Source organism: Girardinichthys multiradiatus, chromosome 19 (genome assembly GCF_021462225.1).
Source record: "Girardinichthys multiradiatus isolate DD_20200921_A chromosome 19, DD_fGirMul_XY1, whole genome shotgun sequence".
Classification (NCBI taxonomy): domain Eukaryota; kingdom Metazoa; phylum Chordata; class Actinopteri; order Cyprinodontiformes; family Goodeidae; genus Girardinichthys; species Girardinichthys multiradiatus.
The window spans coordinates 22,613,853-22,637,795 of record NC_061811.1 but is presented as its reverse complement, the minus strand read 5'-3'; the positions used below and the strand labels follow the sequence as shown (position 1 = coordinate 22,637,795).

The 23,943-nt window shown below is 40.1% G+C and overlaps 1 protein-coding gene across 10 annotated transcripts in view; it reads left to right on the top strand.

Moving 5' to 3' along the window:
- Window positions 1-23,943, top strand: part of ralgapa1 (Ral GTPase activating protein catalytic subunit alpha 1) — a 108,998-nt gene that overhangs the window by 53,111 nt on the left and 31,944 nt on the right. For all 10 annotated transcript variants that reach the window (XM_047393082.1, XM_047393086.1, XM_047393081.1 and 7 more), the window contains 2 exons: window positions 8,591-8,749; window positions 11,420-11,547. In XM_047393082.1, the coding sequence (XP_047249038.1) occupies window positions 8,591-8,749; window positions 11,420-11,547 (287 nt within the window). The remainder of the gene's footprint in view (window positions 1-8,590; window positions 8,750-11,419; window positions 11,548-23,943) is intronic.

Here is a 23,943-nt window from a genome sequence, read left to right as displayed (position 1 = left end):
TCGCCAGGGGGAATGAGATTCAGGATCCAAGTCTTAAGCAGGGATATCCGTAGAGAGTTCACTTGGTGCTGTTCTGTGTGAGCTCGGAACAAAGAAACAAGTTCGATGTGCGGTGGCTTACATTGGAGGGTGGGCAGGGTACGCTTGTGGCTTGGCTCAGGAGACGGAGAGGACAGGAAGCTGCCAGCTTGATACGAATCCAAACAAAGGCAGATGATGGGATAGGAATCCTCAGAATGAAGATAGGCTTCATCATCCAGAATAACTTCCAGAAACGAAGTCCAGAAACTCTATGACATACAGGTCCTTCTCAAAATATTAGCATATTGTGATAAAGTTCATTATTTTTCATAATGTAATGATGAAAATTTAACATTCATATATTTTAGATTCATTGCACACTAACTGAAATATTTCATGTCTTTTATTGTCTTAATACGGATGATTTTGGCATACAGCTCATGAAAACCCAAAATTCCTATCTCACAAAATTAGCATATTTCATCCGACCAATAAAAGAAAAGTGTTTTTAATACAAAAAACGTCAACCTTCAAATAATCATGTACAGTTATGCACTCAATACTTGGTCGGGAATCCTTTTGCAGAAATGACTGCTTCAATGCGGCGTGGCATGGAGGCAATCAGCCTGTGGCACTGCTGAGGTCTTATGGAGGCCCAGGATGCTTCGATAGCGGCCTTTAGCTCATCCAGAGTGTTGGGTCTTGAGTCTCTCAACGTTCTCTTTACAATATCCCACAGATTCTCTATGGGGTTCAGGTCAGGAGAGTTGGCAGGCCAATTGAGCACAGTGATACCATGGTCAGTAAACCATTTACCAGTGGTTTTGGCACTGTGAGCAGGTGTCAGGTCATGCTGAAAAATGAAATCTTCATCTCCATAAAGCTTTTCAGCAGATGGAAGCATGAAGTGCTCCAAAATCTCCTGATAGCTAGCTGCATTGACCCTGCCCTTGATAAAACACAGTGGACCAACACCAGCAGCTGAAACGGCACCCAGACCATCACTGACTGTGGATACTTGACACTGGACTTCTGGCATTTTGGCATTTCCTTCTCCCCAGTCTTCCTCTAGACTCTGGCACCTTGATTTCCGAATGACATGCAGAATTTGCTTTCATCCAAAAAAAGTACTTTGGACCACTGAGCAACAGTCCAGTGCTGCTTCTCTGTAGCCCAGGTCAGGCGCTTCTGCCGCTGTTTCTGGTTCAAAAGTGGCTTGACCTGGGGAATGCGGCACCTGTAGCCCATTTCCTGCACACGCCTGTGCACGGTGGCTCTGGATGTTTCTAGTCCAGACTCAGTCCACTGCTTCCGCAGGTCCCCCAAGGTCTGGAATCGGCCCTTCTCCACAATCTTCCTCAGGGTCCGGTCACCTCTTCTCGTTGTGCAGCGTTTTCTGCCACACTTTTTCCTTCCCACAGACTTCCCACTGATGTGCCTTGATACAGCACTCTGGGAACAGCCTATTCGTTCAGAAATTTCTTTCTGTGTCTTACCCTCTTGCTCGAGGGTGTTAATAGTGGCCTTCTGGACAGCAGTCAGGTCGGCAGTCTTACCCATGATTGGTGTTTTGAGTGATGAACCAGGCTGGAAGTTTTAAAGGCCTCAGGAATCTTTTGCAGGTGTTTAGAGTTAACTCGTTGATTCAGATGATTAGGTTCATAGCTCATTTAGAGACCCTTTTAATGATATGCTAATTTTGTGAGATAGGAATTTTGGGTTTTCATGAGCTGTATGCCAAAATCATCCGTATTAAGACAATAAAAGACCTGAAATATTTCAGTTAGTGTGCAATGAATCTAAAATATATGAATGTTAAATTTTCATCATGACATTATGGAAAATAAAGAACTTTATCACAATATGCTAATATTTTGAGAAGGACCTGTAGATCCAAAGCTTAGGTTTTCAAAATCTGCAGAGGAGCAAAAACAAAGTTAAACGAAGGTCGAAGTACGAAGCATAAACATAGATGTGGCTCGAGTTTGTACCACTGGTGGCAAAACACTCTTGAAGTGGCAGCCTCACTGGAGACTACTGGTTTGATCTGGGAGACATGGAAGGTAGGATGGATATGAAGGTTTGCAGGTAGGCGAAGAGGAACAGCAGACTGATTGATTACCGTCTCGATCTCATAGGGACCAATGAAACGAGGCGAAAGCTTCCTAGACATAGACTTAAAGGGCACATCATGTGCCGACAACCAAACCTTTTGTCCAGGCTGATACTCCAGTGCAGGTCTGCGTTTGCGATCAGCGAAACGCTTGTTTTGATCTGCAGTTTGATTGAGGCTCTGGACGGTCAAGTTCCAAATGGCCTTACAGCGGCGGACATGTTGGTGGATAGAAGACACAGTGATTTCTTTCTTATCAGCAGCAAACAGGGGTGACTGATAGCCCAGTGAGGCCTCAAAAGGTGAACGTCCAGTGGCAGAGGAGATGGCAAGCTTTAGAAAAACGGTCCACAATAGTGAGAATAGTTGTCATACCTGAGGAGAAGGGAAGACCAGTAACAAAATCCAGAGCTATGTGAGACCAAGGACAACTTGGGATGCTCAGAGGTTGGAGAAGACCCGCAGGAGGCTGGTTGCAAGACTTATTCCTAGCTCAAGTAGCACGAGACTGAATAAATTCCTTCACATCTTAATGTAATGTAGGCCACCAAAACCTCCTTTGGATCAATGCAATGGTTCTACTAACACCTGGACGAGCCGAAAACCTAGCTGTGTGTAGCCACTTAATTAATCGAGCTCGTACTATTGATGGAACGTAAACACGGTTAGGTGGCCCATTGACAGGATCAGGTTCCTGTTGTTGAGCCCTTAACACAGTGTCCTCAATCTCCCACCTGAGTGCCCCGACCGTCCAACTGGGCGGTATGACGGGTGCAGGTTCCCTCACTGAATCGTCTGTGGCGAATTGTCTGGAGAGGGCATCAGGCTTAGGATTCTTTGGTCCGGGCCTGAAAGAAATACACAAGTCGAAATGAGAGAAAAATAAGGACCAGCGAGATTGACCTGGGTTTAGCCTTTTGGCCAACTGTAGGTAAGCCAAGTTCTTGTGATCAGTCCAAACTTGGATGGGATGTTTGGCCCCGTCAAGCCAGTGGTGCCATTCTTCAAGGGCCAATTTTATTCCCAGCAGTTCTCTGTCACCCACCTCATAATTTATTTCAGTACTGCTGAACCTGCGAGAAAAGAAAGCACAACGATGAAGTCTCCCATCCTCAGAGTTTTGTGACAGCACCGCTCCAACCCCGATATCTGAGGTGTCGACTTCCAGGATAAACTGTTTTGAGGAGTCCGGATGGACCAAGATGGGGGCACGTGAGAACTTCTCCTTGAGAGTACGAAAAGCTGCTTCGGATGTCCAGGAAAAAGAGATCTTAGAAGACGTCAGAGCAATTAGAGGTGCAGCAATGAGGCTATAGTCCTTGATGAAACGTCTGTAAAAATTGGCAAACCCCAAAAAACGCTGTAAAGACTTGCATGAGTCTGGCACCGGCCATTCTAGTACAGCTCTTATTTTTTCTGGATCGGAAGGTACCTTTCCACCCTCAAGAATGTAGCCCAGGAAGGTGACTGATGACTGGTGAAACACACACTTCTCGGCTTTTACGAACAGGCGGTTCTCCAGAAGGCGTTGAAGAACTTGGTGAACGTGTTTGTGATGCTCCTGCATATTCTTAGAGTAAATCAGAATGTCATCTAAGTATACGAAGACAAAAATGTTCAGAAAATCCCTGAGGACGTCGTTGACCAAGGCTTGAAAGACCACAGGAGCATTACACAGTCCAAAAGGCATAACTAAATACTCGAAGTGACCCAACGGCGTCTTAAATGCCATCTTCCACTCATCCCCCTGGTGGATCCTGACCAAGTAGTAAGCGTTACGAAGATCTAACTTAGAAAAGACTGTGGCACCATAAACGGGTTCAAAGGCAGAGGTGATGAGGGGAAGTGGGTACTTATTCTTAATAGTGATCTGGTTTAGGCCCCTATAGTCTATACAGGGACGCAAAGAACCATCCTTCATCCCTACAAAAAAGAAACCCGTCCCTAGTGATGATGAGGAAGGCCGAATAATACCTGCTGATAAGGAATCATTTATATAGTCCTCCATTGACTTCTGTTCAGGACGTGAAATGTTGTAGAGCCTACTAGTGGGCAGAGTTGCGCCGGGAAGAAGATTAATTGCGCAATCATAGGGCCTGTGAGGAGGTAAGGATAGAGCCTTATTCTTGCTAAACACTCCCTTAAGATCTTGGTATTGTATTGGTACCCGAGTTAGGTCGATCCTCTCGTTCTCACTGCTAGCTTGTGGAGGCGGATTAGGGGAAAAGGCTGATCTAAGACGGGATGAATGACAATCAGCAGACCAAGACTCTATGCGACACTTAGACCAGTCCAAATGTGGGTTATGTTGCTGCAACCAGGGAAAACCTAAAACTAGAGAACCTCGAGATACTGGAAATACAAAAAAGGATGTCTTTTCTCTATGATTGCCGGATAACAATAGTTCCACTGGTTTAGTTCGTTGAGTTATCTGTTGTAGTCTTTTTCCGTCTAGCGCTAGAACTGAACGTGGTGATTCAAGACATTCACTTCTATACCTGCCTGGTTTACCAAATCTAAATCTATAAGATTCTGTTCGCAGCCGGAGTCTATAAGTGCAGAAACAGTCAATGTACGCTGAACAACTAAAAGAGTAGCAGGCAAGCTGAATCTGGGGGCTTTACAATTTTGGGCTTGGTCCACCAACCCCCCTTCAAAGCTGGTGGACCCTGTCTTTTAACGGCCCAGGACAGCCAGGACAGGTTGTTACGAAATGATCTGTGGAACCACAGTAAAAACACTGCTTTGATACTCTGTGCTTCTGTCTCTCCTCAAAATATAAACGAGTACCTCCTAACAGCATGGGCTCGGGTTCTGTAACTGATTGCTGGGGTGAGGCCTTTACAATGGGTGGAAGATTACTCCTTAACTGGGGATGGTAATAAGTCCTTTCTGCTCGGGCTCTCCTTCTTTCTCTTACTTTGTTATCTATCCCAGTTGCTAATGAAATAACCTCATCTAAGGTAGGAGGCTCCTCGACCATAGTTAAGTCATCCTTCAGTGGATCGTCTAAGGCATGCAAAAAGGTAGTTTTTAGAGCTTCATTATTCCAGCCAGATGTAGCTACCAATGTACGGAATTCAATTGAAAACTCTGTAATGGGTCTGTGACACTGCTTTAAGGCCCTCAACTATTGGCCAGCACTGGATTTGTCTAGTACAGGTGAAAAAGTTTTTCTAAATTCTTTAACAAAGTTATCAAAAGTACAACCAAACTCCCTGCAATCAGGGAACCGGGCTTCAGCCCAGTCAGTAATCCAATAGTATATGAAATCTTTACATTATCCTGGGGGAAAGAGTGGGGGGATCAATTAAACACTAAAGAACACTGAAGCAAAAACCCCCCGCAATTCTCTACCTCACCAGAGAATTTTTCCGGGTTTGGGGATGTGACGTCACGAAAATGGGTGACAGTAAGGATTCTGGAAATGCGGTTGCGCCATCTGATGGAGTGGTGGATGAAGTACCTAGCGTTGTAACATGGTGGGGATTTGTTCTAACTGTTGATTGGTTAGACGTTGCTGTTCTGTAAGGGAACGGAGAGAAGAATCATGGACTTGAATCTGGTTAGCATGTTCAGAGAGAGTCCTCCTGAGTGCTTCTGCTGGGTCTTGTTGGCGAGAGTATTCTGTCATTATATTTGAAATAGCGCTGACCCACATACAGAGAACACTCAGGAGGAGGAAGTAAAATAAAGACTGTTTTATTGGTGATGTAATCAGGAACGAAACGGACGAAAATTTCACTGTAGGGAGAGAAGTGAAGAGAATGGTTGAGTACGGGTAACGGAAGGTAAGATGAAACTAAGAACAAATAATTACCATGAATCTGAGATCAGCTTACTGGATTATGGTGGTCAGGTCGCCAGGGGGAATTAGATTCAGGATCCAGGTCTTAAGCAGGTATATCCGTAGAGAGTTCACTTGGTGCTGTTCTGTGTGAGCTCGGAACAAAGAAACAAGTTCGATGTGCGGTGGCTTATGTTGAAGGGTGGACAGGATACGCTTGTGGCTTGGCTCAGGAGACGGAGAGGACAGTAAGCTGCCAGCTTGATACGAATCCAAACAAAGGCAGATGATGGGATAGGAATCCTCAGAACGAAGATAAGCTTGATCATCCAGAATAACTTCCAGAAACGAAGTACAGAAACTCTGTGACATAGATCCAAAGCTTAGGTTCTCAAAATCTCCAGAGGAGCAAAAACAAAGTTAAACGAAGTACGAAGTATAAACTTAGATGTGGCTCAAGTTTGTACCACTGGTGGCAAAACACTCTCACATTGAAGTGCTGGCAGCCTCCTGCTTAAGTACTCCTCCTAGTAATCAATGGAACAAGTCGCACCTGTCACCCAGCACAGCTGAGAGCTCCAGCTCAGTCTGAAACAAAACACATGTGGCAAACACAAACACAACCCAGATCCTGACAGTAGGTTTTTCTTGGGGGGATTTGGCCGCTTATTTTTTTCTTTTTGTTTTCCTTTTTATAGTTCAGTTGAATCTTTCTTTCTTTTATAGTATGCTAAATTTTGACCAATGTACTACAGGCCAGATGTTTGGAAGCAAGGCAAAGCCTGCTCATAATTCCTTTAAAACCAGTATTATTAGGATTTTAGCATCTACAGTCCCATCATAATTATTTGCCTCCTTACAGTTTCCCACATTTACCTTTTTGTCACACTTAAATGTTTCAAATCACCAAAATGAATTCTAATATGTAAGATAACCTAAGTAAATACAAGAAGCAGGTTTAGAATGACTATTTCATTTCTCAAGAGGAAAAGCTATCCAAATCAAGCTGACCCTATGTGGGTGTATGTATATATATATATATATGTAACAACCTTCCAAACTTTTTGGAAGGTGTGCGTTTCACTACATCAGGTGTAAAAACACTGCAACCATGAATTCTGCTGTCTACGAATTACCTGCCATAAATTTGTTACCCTAAGCTCAGCGGTGCTTGGGCAATGATTTAAGGCACAACAGCTCTTGTTCCTCCATTGTGGCTGAATTAAAACAAAGCAAGGCACATTTATTTGTATAACACCTTTTAGTAAAAAGTAAATTCAAATGTTTCTCACTGGGGTGGAGGCAACTCCTTAGAACTGGTCTGTCCCATTATGCGTCTACGTAATGAGGGAATATTCCTTTTAAACTGGTCCAAGTCTGGACCAAGAGTCACAGACTTCCTGGCGCTCTGTACCTTCCTCCTAACTTCACTTGATGGTGGTCAGAGGGCTCGATGGCGCCAATTGTATGGCTGCCTCACTTCTGTTAGTCAGCAGGGCAACTGTGGCTACAATGTAGTCTACAACTGGGTGTTTGAATGGATGGATGACTTATTGTAGTGGAAATCTCTTTGGGGACTTGATAAAGCACTTTACAAGTGCAAGACATTTCACCTAAGCCATGGTCTGTTGGGGAGGGGTCTTGTACAGCTTCTCCACTCAAGGTGGAAAATCCTAATTAATCTTTATCCCCAGTAGAAACTTTTACTAATTCGCCCACTTACAAATAATTCTGTAAAGGGGTGAGTACTTTTTCATCACAGTGTATTTACTGCATAATCAAACTTGGTTTAGTTGAAATGCACCGTTTTTCTTCAGTTTACTTTTTATGAATTCATAGATATAAGGTTAGGTTTAGGGTCAAGGTTAGGCCCTAGAAATCTTGGAAATTAGGAAAATTAATGGAAGTCAATGGAAGTAACTGAAAATTCCTCATAAAGATAGTAAAACACCTGTGCGTGCGCGGATGTGTTCCTGTTTGTGTGTCTGAGGACAATTTTTCGTGTTTCACCAGCAAAGTTAGGACTGTTTGTTTCAAATTGAGGACATTTTTATGGTCCTCACTTTGTTTTTTGCCAGGGTTTAGGTTTAGGACTAAGGTGTGAATTGAGTTTAGGTTAGGGTTAGGTATGCACTGGTAATGGTTAGGGTCAGGGTTAGGCCATCAAAATTGTTGAAAATAAATGGAAATCAATGGAAGTCAATGAGAGTCAATACAAGGTCCTCACAATATAGTAAGACAAGAGTGTGTGTTTGTCCGGGGGGTGTGCGGGTGTTTGTGTGCTGGCAGACATCAAGGTTAATGACGGTGCTGTCCCCAGCTCTGACTGGAACCTGCTCACAGCATCACATATGATCCCATCTGTCTTCCAGCCTGTACTATCTTTCCAGGGCTTCACTCTGTCTTGTCAAAGACCCTCCATCTTCCTACAGTCACTTCATCACTCTCAGGGCCACCTATACCACGCACATGCACCTGAAATCAAAAGCCTTGGCTTTTGATGGATACAGGCAATCCTATTTATTTGTGAAACCATCTCTGTGCATGAGTTTTGTTTGCATTGTAACCAGTGATTTCACATAGTGTACTTCTGCTTTGGTCTGATTATTAATTCCCCTTCACTCCTCTTCTCCTCCCCATCAATCTTCACCTCCCTCCCAACACTCCAGCTCCGACACCTGGGCAATGACGAAGTCCACATCATTTGGTCTGAACATTCCAGAGACTACCGTCGAGGGATCATCCCTACTGAATTTGGGGATGTGTTGATCATCATCTACCCCATGAAGAACCACATGTATTCCATCCAAATACTCAAGAAGCCAGAGGTAAAAAAAAAAAAGAAAATCTAACCAGTCCAAACAATGTTGTGTTTGCATTCTTGAAATGCTCTGAAAGCTGCAGGTCATTTCAGTTAATCATTTAAATCCGGTGATGATAATTAGTTCCCCACTACTCTAATCAAGAACAACTAGACGCGCAACCTTTTCCCGAGCTATAATTGTTGGGAGAAAAATCATTGGGCAAACAAAGTAATTGAGGCAGGGCTCTGTGGATGTTACCTCTTGAGCTGTTAAGTAATATTTCAGCTTCAAGAACTTTTCTTGTACGGGCTAACTACCTAAAGTCCAGGCCCATTTTGACCAGTGAAACTAGGAACCAAGAGAATAAAGAGCCTCTGAAACACATCAGTTTGTAAGAAAGTCATGCTTTGGAGATGTTTTAGCTTGATTGGGGAACTGTTAAATGTTTCTGATTGGTCAGTAATTCCCAGTGATTGCTTCTTCCTTTTTCTGCTTCACTCATTCATATTTAATCATCACTTTAGCTGGTAAATTCAATATAGTTTAGGTTACATTGAAGGATTATTCTTATGAGCAAACTTATTAACAAACTCACTCATCCATGCAGTTTCTATGGATGTATTTGAGATATGAAAAGTTAAAACTAGTTGAAATTGTAATTTCCATTATATATAAACAGTGCTTCTTGTACATGGCAGCAGTAGAAGGTTAAATCATCCACTCTGCAACCTATTCATACCTCTTGAACCTTTTCACATTTTGTCGCATTACAACCACAGACTTTAATGGATTTTAGTTGAATTTTGTATATCTGACCAAAATATTTCATAATTATGAGGTAGAAGAAAAATTATTTATGGATTTCCAATGTGTTAAAATTTTAAAAGGTGTGGTGTGAATTTGTTCTCAGCACTTTCCACTGTGATATTCCAAAATAAAATCCAGCGCAATCAATTGAAAAGTTCAACTAAACTAATTGAATTTAATCAGCCTCAGCCAGAGGCTCCTTTAGATCTGCTGAAACAGGAGGTCCTTCCTGTTCTCAGCCATCACCATCTATAACAAGTCTTTAAAGAAACTTGAATAGTGAGTTTCAACATTTAATTCCTTTTTGGATTAATATATTGTTTTTATTTAATTGAATTACCTTTCAGAAGTTGCTTATGTAAGAAATATTGTCCACTGTAATTTAATCTCAGTATAAATAGAGCTCTTCTGTGAAGACCTGAGGCTTTTTACAGAAAATTTGTGAACAAACAGCGTCATGAAGACCAAGGTGCACAGCAGGTAAAGGTCTGGAATAAAGTTCTAGAGAAGTTTAAACCAGGGTTAGGTTAGAAAAAAAATATATTGATCAGAGGAGAGCAAATTTAAATAGTTTGGTCTACATGCACAATTCTGTGCAGCACAAGACAGATTCTGCACATCAGCCTGAACACACCATCCCGACTGTAAAACATGTTGGTGGCAAAATCATCCTGTGGGCATTCTTTTTTACAGTAGGGGCCAAGAATATAGTCAGAGCTTATATGAGGATGAATGCATCTAAATACTGGGCAAACCCTGGAAGAAAACTTAAAGGAGGGAAAATATGTCAGACTGGATTGGAGGTTTACCTCTAGCAGGAGAACCCTAAAAACGCTGCCAGAGCTACAATCGAAGCATGTTCACATCTCAGAATGTCCCAGTGAAAGTCCAAATCTAAATAAAATTTAGAATCAGTGCAGTCTGATAGAGAGGTGCCCTTAAAGACTTGTAGCTCTCATTGCAGCAAAAGGTTCTGCTAAGACTGAATGCACACCACACTTTTCAGATTTTCTCCCAGTCCACAACTATACATTGCTTTTTTGTTGACCTGTCATGTAAAATCCTAATAAAATACAATAAAGTTTAACGCTGTAATGTGACAAAATGTGAAAAGCTGTATTATGAGATCCTAAACGCAATGTGTCAGTTTATGAAATAAGAGAGGAATGATCAAAACAGTATAGAAGCTGGGGAATAAAATGGGGTTTTCATTGATCGGGATTGAACACTTGTATGTATTAATGTTCTATTGTAGCGCTATGTTGCGCTATATTTCTTGCTTCACATTGTAAAGATTATAAGACTTTGAAAGTTGATTAGGAGTTAGACTGTAAATGTGCAGGGCTTTCATATTTGAATTGATAAACACAGATATGCTTTCATCTGGTTAATGTATCAGTCTAAAACCCACAGACATTAATGCCACAGCACTGATGGCATAACTCTATTTCAAACAAGAGCAAACACAATAAAAAGCTCTCTTTTTTTCTGTATGACATGGATACCATAGCACTAATGACATAATCATATTCTCCTTCATTCATTCTGCAAGCAAAAATATTGAATTATCCTGAATCCAAGAACAAGCAAGATAAGATATGGCCTTTGTTGTTCTGAAAGCACATATATTCAGCCACAGCGGGCTTGGCTTGGAGACCTGGTCCACAAACAAACCTAATAAAAGCTTGACGTTATTCTCTTTGGTGGATTCCACAAGCAAAGTATTGAATTAAATCAGAAAGCCATTGCCTGAATCAAATATTGGGCATTATAAAAATCTGTTGTGTCAGTCATTTGGCTTGTAGCCTCCAGATTGTTTTCTATTTCACAAAATTGAGATGTTTCATGTTTAAGCTGCATTTTGTTGACGTATTTTCTTGTCTGCAGGTGCCATTCTTTGGGCCACTGTTTGATGGTGCCATAGTGGACATGAAGATTTTGTCCACCATGGTCAGAGCCACAGCTATCAATGCAAGTCGAGCTCTCAAATCCCTCATTCCTCTCTACCAGAACTTGTATCCTTTCAAGTACCGGTACTCGTTTATCAGAATGTGGAAAGCTAAAGGTAGGTCACTGCGACTGAGATTTCCTTCCCAGTCTTCCTTCTCTTCAGTCAATCTTCCATCATATTCCTGTAACTTCCAGTAGTTTTCAGCAGGGTGCTTTAGTCCTTTATATTTGTCTCTCAGAGATGTTTAAGGGGAAATTCATCTTTAAATATGGCCTTCATTTTGATCTCAGCTGCATATATGTTGATCAAAAAAATATTTACTTATTCCAGGTAAAATGCCATCTTTCTATATACTTTTTAAATAATCATCAAAATGTTCCCACCTTTAGTGTTAACACACATTATGTTAAATAAAATTTACATGCTATGGTAATTGTAGGACTTTATGCTCAGGATGCAACTGGATATTTTCACTTCTTATATATACTGAATTTAATCTCAAACAAATCTGTGCTTAGAACTGAATTTACCATAATGAAACAAACTGATTTCCTTTTTTTACACAAGAATGATGGTGAAATTCTGCTAAATTTCATGCAAAATGAAGCAGTTTCCCTATTGCAAAAGCTCTAGTGTTATAAAAGTGAAGGATAACGCATTAGTTTTATTGTCATCAGCAGGTTTTCAAGATTCTAAAATATCCAGTCTTTTTCTGTGAACAGCGTACTCAAAAAAAATGGTTTGGAGACTTCGGATTTTTTTAGTTTAAATTCTGAGAATAACTCTGCTCTGTTGTGTGCTGTTGAAATCCTCTCGCACGTTTGTGTGAGTGAGAATGTTGTTTAAAGCTCAGCGTGAGAGGTAAAAGTCTAGAATCAATGTCCAGTGGGGTTTAGGCCTGTGATAGAGCTGTATTTGGTCTGAAGTGTATTTTTGCGGTGCACAGGAAGGTACAGTGTATGTCTCTTCTGTATTGCTGCGCGTGTCCAAGTGTGAACGAGGTAGAGAGAGACTGCTGTGTGCATGTAGTTTGCCTTATCTGATGTAATGGTAGTTCGGTCTGAGGAAGCCAGAAGTCGATACTTATTGATGAATCTCCTCTGTAGCTCAGTTTCTAAATGAGAGGCTTTGCTCTGAGGTCTTACAGACAGACATGCACTCATATACACCTCCACACAAGTGTCCACATTTGCACGTACTGATAATTACACTCACAATGTTCAAACGCTCCTGGGGTGAAATAATGTATCCAATAAGTGCATCCACAACCAGTTTTTTAAATGAATGCACATTTAAAGACACACTTTGTGTTGCAAGGTGAGAACTCCCTTTAAACTGCAGTACCAGCGATTTAATCTCATAATGATGCTGCCCATGTGTCTTTCTCTTCATCCTTCTGCCAGCTTCCTCATCTTAGATGGCAACGTTTGATTGCTTCGTGGTAACTTTTTAAACTGTGGTATTTAATTGTTTGAGTTCTGGTTATAATATACATGCAGCCCAGCATACCCATGGTTAAACCAGTAAATGTCCCCTGTCAGATTTTCTTTCTTTTCTTTGTAGGGACAGGTGCATTTTAATAATATTCAATAAATCCAATATTAATTCATTAACTCATAGTCAGCTTAAAATATGAAATTCATATGGGTTCATTACACACGGAGTGATATATGCCAAATATTTATTTCTGTTAATTATGATGGTTACGGCTTACAGCCACTGGAAACCCTAAATTCACTTTCTCAGAAAATGTAAATAATACATATAAAAAATATTTTTTCATACAGAAATATCAGCCTACTGAAAAGTATTTATCTCCTCAGCCTAAGTAAGATGCTTCTGACCTTCTGGTTCAGGAGTGGCTTAACACTAGATGTGTGGTGGCGCTTGAAGCTCTGTCTCCAGCCACAATTTATTTCTGTTGCTCATGCACCGTTTTCTGACACACTGTTGCCTTCCAATCAACTTTCCATTTATATGCTTGGATACAGCAGTCTGTGACCAGCCACCTTTTTTAGCAATGAGTTATGTGTCTACTCCTCCTCGTGGAGGGGGTCAACCTCGGTCTGCTGGAAAACTGTCAAATCTGTGGTCTTCTTCATGATTATATAGGCTTTAACGTATCATTTCTATATTAGAAATACTTTTTATTTGGTCTCATTGAAATTTTGGGTTGCTATTAGATTTAGGCCATAACCATCAAAATTAAGAGAAATTAACACTTAAATTATAGAACTCTGTTTCAAATGAATCTATGTAATATGTGAATTTTACTACTTTAATTATATTACTGATAAAAGCAAACATTTCAGTGGTATTCAAGTTTAATGAAATACACGTCTCTGGTGCATCTGGGATCGCTGACATTATATTCCTTTCATGTCAGTAAATTTAAAGTTAACTTAAGGAGTTTGCATAAAAGCCAGGTTGGTAATCCAACCTCCTAAGTGTCTTTCACATTATTTGAAAGAGAACAGTTAAAGATGCATTTCATGAAGGCATTGTTAAAGTCTCAAACACGTATTTTCCTGTGAAGATTAGCGGCACTGAAACATTTCAAACAAATATTGTTCAAAAATCCAATCAGAATGAAAGATTTGCTCCTGTGTATGTTTGGGATTTAAAAAATTGATTCAGTGTGCATCTAATGGGCAAAACCATTAGAAGGACGCTGCTTTCCAAACACGTCTGTTTTTATCAGTTATTTCACATCTGACTTGAATATCTGCCTAGCAAATATTTTGGGTCTTTTCTCTTTCTTTTTCGTCTTTACCCATTTTCCTTTTGTCACTGTGGTCATTCCCTCCTTGTTCTCTGTCTTTCTCACTGTGCTTTTCTTTGACTGTTTCCTTTTATTCTTCTGCTCACCCCTAAATAAACTGAATAATTGAAAAAATAGTATAGAAGTGTAAAAAAAAAAAAAATCATCTTACCTATAAAAAAGAGATTTCCAGCTCATTTGCATCTTTTTTTTACATATTTATGTCCTGTTTTGTGTTTGTGTAACGTGACTCACTTTCACTGTGCAGAGATCTGTGCAGCTTAATGTTTTCTTGTCTTGGACCGGTTTTACAGCTTGTGTGTTTAAATGTGAGTGACGGTCTGCATGTGACGACACATGTGTCTTGTATGCGTATTCCTCAGTGTTTGTGTGTGAGTTGGTGAGAGTCCCGGTGTGTATTGATCGATGGTAAGCAGCGGGTCGATGTCTCTGACAGGCTGAATTACAGTAATCAGTCATTATTGACTCCCCATGTCTCTGCTACGCTCACTTCTCTCCTCTGTCACCACTACTCTGCTTCTTTTTGTTTCTTTTTATCCTTCAACTCCCTCCAACTCTGTCTGTCTTTTACATCCCCTCTTATCCATCACAAAGTTCCTCTTTTGCCTTCTTTAGTTCTTTCTCTGCATGCCTCTGACTCCTATTTCTTGACCTTAGTGAATCTTGTTCTTTGTTTTCGACAATTTTAGAGTTTTTTTTTTTGTTTTTCTTTCCACTCAGCCTCATTCCTCTTTTATTCTTGTGTCTGCATAATATTAAACAGAGGTAAACGTGTCATGATGTAAGTCATCTCAATGCAGATTTGAGGGAAATGCATTGATTGCTTGAAAAGTTACTGGACTCAGCCTAACTCATAAATATAATAGTTTTGTCCAGTCTATTATCCAACCATAGCAGCTAACTCATCCTTGTAGTCATGGTAATTTGTATCAATAAGTATATATTGGTTTTAACTTAAACAGGTGTTGTTCACACACACCTCAGAATTGACTGTTCAGCTAAAGATTTCTTAATCTTTAATGGCTTCAACGGACTTTAGATTAATTCAATGCAAACTCTCATTTTCATCGTTAATAAGCCAGTTTTAAACAAAAATGTGTTTTCACAACTTTGCTGGTGGTTGTTGTCTATGTAAAAGGTGATGTCTCTGACAGCAGGTGTAAAATATTTCTACCAAGACCAATTAATGAATGTCATTTAGTCAGTTGAATAATTACTGCGCATTTGAATGTGAAAACCAGCCTCAGCCATGGGATCATTAATTATGGTTATAGTGAAAGATTTTTGTGATGTCTAACAGAGATATTTTATGATAAACATGGGGGAATCCATTTATCACTGGCTATCTAACGTGATGTGCTGTCACATTAACTCAAGTCCCCATCTGATTGGCTGATCTGTCCCTCATGACGACTACTCATCCAGAAGCACTTTTTCAGTCTCTCCATCCATTCGTCTTTTATTATTTATCTACCTGTTCTTCTAAATAGTCGTTTACCTCCCCATCCTTTTGTCCATATTGTCTGACTAGTTATCCATCCAGCCAACCATCCATATTTAATGTTTCACCAGTTGAAAAAGGACATGAATTTATAGGTTCTATGGCTTCAGAATTTAGACAAAGCTGAAAATGTACATTCTGACATGAAAAACGTGCAGAAACTGTGAATTATTGATAAAAATGTTTTAATAATAACTAGACAGATTAACCAACAGAAATATGAAAACTAATGGTAAATGGACTGAACTTATATAGCGCTTTTCCAGTCATACAGACCGCTCAAAGCGCTTTACACTAGAGCCACATTCACCCAATCGCACTCACTAACGCTCACACATTCATACACCGATACAGGTAGGCAACTTGAGGTTAAGTGCCTTGCCCAGGGTTAGGGACATATGGCAGGAGGAAGCTGGAATCGAACCCACAACCTTCTGATTGCAAGACGACTACTCTTCCTACTGAGCCTCAATGTGACATTAATTCTAAGGGGCACTTAAGTAATTTGTTTAAGGGCTTCCAACATTTGCATCACGACAAGTAGAGCTGCTACTGAAAAAAAGATTCCCTGAAGCAATTTTTTAACAAATCTTTATGCTTTTTCAATTCAGAATTCAATCAGTTCAGTCTCCGCAGTATCAAAAGCTGTTTCGGTAATCAAATATTTTCTTTAAGCTATTTTCTTATCGTTTCCTTTCTTTACCATTTATTTTGTCATATCAAAAAACATTTGATACTTTGGTCTAATTCTGAGGAATTAGAATTTTATGGGGATGAATGGTGTAAAATTCTGTTTACTACTACATCAGGACTGAATAAGTTACATTTGTTGTTACATTACTGTGTCGTTTTTCCATATTTAACAATCAAGTTTATGTGTAAATGAAAGTTTATTGCCCTAAATTAAGCAGAAAATATTTTAGGTTCCTGTTGGTTGGAGCTACTTCAAGCATTGACCATGCCATGGTGAGTTATGCCTCATTGACACAGAAAGAGGATCTGCAGAGCATAGCATGGACTTATTATTTGGTCATTTCTGCAACATCTAAAGTAGCAGTTTAAGACATTACTTAGCAGGGGAAGATATGTGTGGCAAATGTGGCCCCTTAGAGCCGCAGAAAGAAATGTGTGTAACCTGGTGCTGCTTTTCAGACTTGATCGAAGCTTTTATTGTAAATGTTTTACTTTAAACACAGTCAAGCTCAGAAAGCTCTCACAGAGCAATCAAGATCTGCCAAAATTATAATAGGCAGGTCAGACGTTTACAGAACTATAAATAAAAAGTCATTAAATCATTAAGCACCAGGTGGTGTCAGATTACAGAAATTGAGTTAATCTGTTGATAATTAGCATGTTACTCTACAGATTACCTGTCTTGTTTGTCATGTAATCCTATGAATACTATTAAAACAAGGCTTTTAAACGTCTTAAAGTTGAGCTTTTTGTATTTGTATAATCAATTACATTTACCAGCCATACCTAGAGGTTGTGACATTGTTCACATAAGTGTTGCATAAAGATGTGCGCCTGATGTCCTTCAATGTGCTCCTTCATGACAAAGAGGGATCCTATTGAGGGGCTCGTATAGAGGAGACGAAGGGCATGTTGGCGGGGCAAAGTATGTCAGTGATAACTGGCATTTCTTCTCCTTTCTCCCTCTTCCTGTCTGCTCTCTTCCCTCCCTCTCTCCGTCTTTTGGCCCTAGGGGCAGTCCATCTGCCTTTTCTCTGCCTCTGATCTTTCATTCACCATGACTAGAGCCATCCAAAAGCACTCGGAGTGCCAGGCTGCCGGGGCAGCTGTGTGCGAGCACAGCTCTATCTCACAATATCAGCTCATTGCAGGAAGAAGGGTCCAGTCCAAAACTCCCCACATGAAAATGCCTACTTCACCAGGTTTAATGAACTTTCTCTGCCCTCTGATAACTTGTGCAAACACAGCAGGAGACCTGTGCTCAGTGTAGCAGAGCATATCACCACCAATGCATTCCTTTGATTAGGCCAGATGAAGGTAAGGAGCTGCCCGCTGAGTGATAGATTGGTTTCATTTCTTATACCGGCTTTATAATGTATATAATTTAAATCTGAACAATTCAACTTCATACCACACAGTGTAGCTTAAGGTGCTGCTACATAAGAATATTTATAGACATACATAAGATAATAAGACTGAAAACAGCTAATTACACATTTTTCAACAAAGATTAAAACAATTTTCATGTTTAGATTTATTATGTAGTGACAAATGCAACCTGTAAATTAGTGCCAACAAGCAGCAACCATAAAAATGATCATTATTATATCATTAATATTTTAGCTCAATACATATGTGGGTCTTCTAGAAATAAAAATATGATTACTAATAAAGCAATAATAATGATATGTTATAATAATAATGAAAATAAAGATTTAAAAATCGCATTTAAATTGTTGCTCTAGGTGCTAAAATTTAGGAGCTGTCCTAAAATTGCAAGGAAAACTAATTTTTAGATGCTCAGTTACTGTGTAGAGGATGTTTACTGCTTTTACCGAAAGGCTGCCTTTTAAGATCTTATATAAAATAATAATTAAATATCTGTTACAACTTGAGTGATCCATGAGAAATCAGTGATTTCTTTTTTTTTTTTCATCTGTTTTTATTAAAGGTATGAATCTACAAAACCCTGCAAACGATAGGCTTTTGGCAAGCATAATTTAGAAAAGTAATGATATAAATAAGAAACAGTTGCATTTTATAAGCAAACATAAAAATGTTGTATCAGCAGTTGAGTATGTTTTCCCGTTAAAGATACCATCTCTGCCGGTTTAGCCATTATGATGATGTAGAAAGAACAGCTTAAACAGTGTTAAAATTAGAGTGTGACATGGATAATTCACAGGACTATTTCTTCAACTGTAATATGTCCTCCACCACAGTGGAACATCCTTTAAATCCTAATATGTTTGACAAAAGTGCAGAAGTAAGCCCACTTAAAAAATTAAATCTATAATATTAGTTGAGGAGTAGTAATAACTGCTTTTTTATGAATGCTGCCGTCATTCGGTTCAAGCTAACATGATCATATTTCCAGTTGATGCTCAGTTTTCTACAAAACTTCTGGTTTGATTCAGAGTTGTGGTTTTATAATACAGAGATTAGTTTGTGTAAGTGTGTGTGACTGCTCTTCTGTTTCTGTGTGAAGATGCACACAGCGTCTCTGGCAGGCCTCCATCTGCTTCTGGGTGATTGTGGTTCTGGGGAACAATGTTGGAGAGATGCTGGGCTGCTACACAAACACAGACCTGCACACAAGCACACACTGCCAGCAAGTGTTTGTGTATGGATGACTTTTTAAATATACATTACCTATCCAGTGATACTCCTGCACATGATGCCGTTTGTGCATATGCTTCACCCTCAGGATTAGAGTGTGGGACTTCACTGTCTGTAGTAGTTGATTGGCAGAGATAGTTGCACTGAGGTTGGGGTCAGCATATGGCTCAGTATGATAGCGATGCCGTGTCTGTGTGTTACAGTGTGTGTGGCTGCCTTTTTTTCTCTCTTTCACACACTATTCCCTGTGAAATGATGGCAGCTCTGGGCATGTAGCGCTATTATCCCCCATATTCACACACACACAAATGGCAGCCAAACGCTAGCGGCCTGCTTGGCTTCTGTTTGACAGCTCCCACAATAGAGCTTATTGTCCAAGTGAGGCTACAATCTGCTGTGTGTGACAAGGAGTGTGTGTGTTACTCACAGTTGGTGGAAAGGTGAGGGTTGAACCTTAAAAAAAAACTGAAGACATTTTCTCATTGCTGATAAGGAAACTTGGCCATGTAATCCATAATCTCCCTCAGACTTTATTGCAACCTTCAGTGCCTAATAACAGATTTCTTTAGAAATCTGCTGTTGCCTTCATCTTGCTTTTTTTTGACTGAGCTTTTTTTTAACTTTTAGAGTAGTGATTGAGAAACCGGCAGAAGTTGAGCAGCATCTTTTTAGAATCTTGGCAAGAAATCTAGGAAGGACCTGACAAAGGAATGGGTAATTATTTCCTGTCTGGTCGATAGAGGAAACAAAAAGAAAGTGGTGAGATGAAGGGGGTTGTAATCTCTTCCATTCTCCTCGGGGGAAAGCTTTTTGTCTACCCGACTATAAAGACGCAAGTCGGCTCAGAAGTCACACATTTGTGTGTACAGGTGGTAGTGTTAATCTGTTTGAATATTAGGTCACTTTTTTTAGTAAATCAAAAATGTCTGTAGATCAGCATTAAAATTTATTTTGGCTGCTGGCATGAAGGGTAATTTAAATGTACCTGCACTGAGAATATGCTGGATATCTGAAATAATTGTGTAGTCAATAGTCTACCTATAATCACTCTTTTCTTCCATCCTCACCTTCATTCCTTTCCGACTCTTCCTCCCTTCATTCAATCCACCCCACTCAATCCATCCTCTATTTCTGCCTTCCATCCATTCATCCTTCCTATTAAAATCCTACCTTCCATCCTCCCATGCATCTGACCATTTATGCAACCATCCATCCAATTCAATTCACATTCAAAAATACTTTATTAATCCCAAAGGGAAATTAAATGTTGTTGTAGCTCATTATGAAGGTTTCTTCAAAGAGACGTTGTAGATGCTGATGGCTGTGGGCAGGAAGGACCTCCTGTAGCGCTCCGTCTTACAGCAGATCTGAAGAAGCCTCTGACTGAAGACACTCTGTTGTTGTAGGACAGTCTCATGAAGAGGATGCTCAGGGTTCTCCATAATGTTCTTCATTTTATGAAGAATCCTTCTTTGCACAATAATCTCCAGAGGTTCTAGAGGAGTCCCCAGAACAGAACCAGCCTTTTTTATCAGCTTGTTGAGCTTTTTTTAAGTTTCTGGCTCTGATGCTGCTTCCCCAGCAGATGATGGTAGAAGAGATCACACTCTCCACAACAGACTTATAGAAGATATGCAGCATCTTGCTGCAAACATCAAAGGACCTAAGCTTCCTCAAGAAGTACAGTCAGCTCTGTCCCTTCTTGTAGATGGCTTCACAGTTGCATCTCCACTCTAGTCTGTTATCCAGGTGAACACCGAGGTATTTATACTCCTCCACCACCTCCACTTCTTCTCCCATGATGGAAATAGTTTTTGACTTATTCCTGTTTCTCTTAAAATCTAGTTGTAGTTGTAGTTGAAGTATTATTTGAGCTTTTGAGATATTAATCAGCTGCTCCCGGTTGTAAGAAACAACTCTGTTGCCATGGCAATGCATCATAACAAATGTCCAAAAGTAGAAAAGTATTAGGAAAATCCTCCAAGCTGCACAGCATCCGACACCGGAGAGGACAGTCGTCCAAAAACAAATCAACTGTATCCACCACAAGAGGAAGAGTCCCAAAAAAGAATAAATCAAAAGTAACAAGAGTTACTCCAACCTGCTGCCACCTTGAGCGGCGCAATTCTTGACCTTACCATCCATTCATTCAACCACCCATCCACCCTTTATTCTTCCCACAACTCATTCTGTTAACCAATCCATTTATTCATCCATCCATTCATCATTCCCTTTGTTCAACCACCCAATCCACCCATATTCACATCATTCCCTCCACAAGTCATTCCATCAATACATCCATCCAACCCATTTCCATCCATCAATCAACTTCCTCTACTTGAGATGGCGATTCATTCCTAATCTGGAAACTCTTTTCTGGTTGAGGACTACGTCCTCAGACCTGGAGGTGCTTTCCAAAAAAACACTTTATTGTAAAATGATGTTCTATAAGCCATTATTCTTTTAGTTGAACTTTTCAACAACTTAAAACAGAAAATGAAATTAACTCAGACTTTATCCTAAACTTGGCATTATGATTTGGATAAATTAGCCTTACATGTTAATTCTGAAAACATTGCTTGATATCATATTTATTCTCTAAATCCTAAGACATGTTTCCTGTCTTAAGTGAGAGACGAATGTCAATCTGTGTTCATGCTTGTCACAGAGAGCTGTGCAGACACATGAGTTGTTGCCATCAGTGGCTCAATCACACCTTGTTGGAACAGACCCCCCTCTGACTGGTAAACAAGTTAATCCGTGGCGTTGTGTGTGCGTTGGTGCGCAAATGCTCTTTGTGTGTGAATATAAGTATTTTGTGTGACAAGGTGTTTAAGATTCAAGAAGGGATCTCGTAGATGACAGAGGCCGAGAAGTGCAGCACAGCAAACTGTTTTGTCATGAACTCTAATGGCCGTCTTGATTTTGGTCTTGTGGAGACGGTAAAAACTGTAGTGACGGCTGGAGATTTTTTGATTTTGATTTTTCTTTTTTTTTAAATCTGTAATGATTAACAGCTGTTACTAAGCTAATAAGATGACATGTAAAATATATGACAAAGGAATTAAACATTGGAAGAACGCAGCTAGGTGCTGTCAATTGATCATTAGTAGGTGTGAGCCCTTTTTGTAAAAGATGTTAAATGGGCATTCAGTTGCCGCTCTGGAGCATACAGGGTTATGTTCGTGTGTGTGTGTGTTAACACGATGCCAAAGTGGCAAGACATCAGCAATAAAGCAAATGTTTCCCATCAATCAACAGTTAGAAAAGATTGTTCAGAAGGGGAATAAAGCAAAACAGCTGCCATTTTGTTCATGTTAGGATAATTTTCCAGTGAATTAAAGTGATTTAAACTTTATTTCACAAACACCCTCCTGTAAGGAAATGTGAATCAATCACAGTCCAAATCAAAATCTTAAGACCAGGGGAGAGTTACGAGTATTTGCATTTAGTGCTGGTGGATTACAGGAAAGTTGTAAGTAGAGCTTCAAAATGTAAAATGAAGAAAGCGACGAAACAGAGTGGGCTAACTATGTGCCTTTCAACTCAAACATCAGCTGATCAAATGTTTAAGACCATTAGCCTTAAAAGTCTAAATCATCGCGTGAACCAGGCTTTTGGGTGTTTTTTTTGTTTTTGTTTTTATGTTAGACTGTCAAGTTAAATTTCTTAAAAGATCCTGAAGGGGTTGAGACAAAAAAAATCAAAATGTAGGCCAAAAAAAATGTCACCTGCGTTGAGCAGGAGGATCCGAAGATGCAAACAGCTCCTCCATCCAAATGAAGACGAGTTCTGAGTATTATTGCAGCCTGATGACAATAAGACGATATTTGCTAGAGAAAAGCTTAAACAATAAAAGATGCTTTCAAACGCTTCAGTTTCCTCCCCGGCTACACACTTGCCAATTAGAATTTTGTAAGGGAGCGCCAAAGATGTGAGATTGAATAGCGCCAAGAATATTTTTACCTGGACAGTCCAAATGGCTTTCAACTGTTTTGCATGACAAGGACATCCCACTGAAACTATTTTCTGCAAGCACAATGGTGGAGGCTCCATCGTGATCTGGACAGCCTTTTTGTTAAATAAAAGAATGGCGTTAACGGGTTGCAGGGATGTCAATCCTTGCCTCGCCATGTGTAGAAGTTTCAACAGGCCTCTCTCTCAAGTGAAGCACTTCTCTATGCAGTGATGACTGGATCTTTCAACTCGACAACAATGGCTGCTGATGGGCCTGTTTGTAAAGGAAAATATGAACCTAGTATTTAAGTTACAATAAAACCGTTTTTCTCCCTAATTGTTCTTGCAGTTGGGGGAAGAACCCTACAACCCCACCCCCATCTCAAACACAAAGATGGTTGGCCGCTGACACAATTCTGACTTTGAGTTTATTAATCCGTATAAGAATGCTCAGTGCAGTATAGGAAGAGAGAGGAAAATACGCAGCTTTAATCCGTCCATCCGCTCTGAATCAGGCGGCCGATCCATCACATTGATATAAAGAAACAGTGCAGCAACTGTTGCCTGAGGAACACATCTCAAAACACAGGCACAGTCTAGCACCTGGACCTCTCCTTTGCTCAATGATCACATGTAACAATGTATTTAATAACCTATTAATTTTGTGGATTTGTGTCACTGTCAGGCTTCTATGACAATATTATCTAGAACCTGTCCTAAAGAGAAAAACTATGCAAAGTATGGAGCAGATCGAAGGGGAAAGAAGGGAAGAGGAGAGTAACAGAGAAGATGGAAATGGTAAATACTAGTTACAGAATGTTGTGGGTGGAGCCTCGGCAAGGCTGTCAGCTGGCCTGTCTGCAACCCTGCAGTTCACCTGCCTACAACACCTGCCTGACAAAGGACTT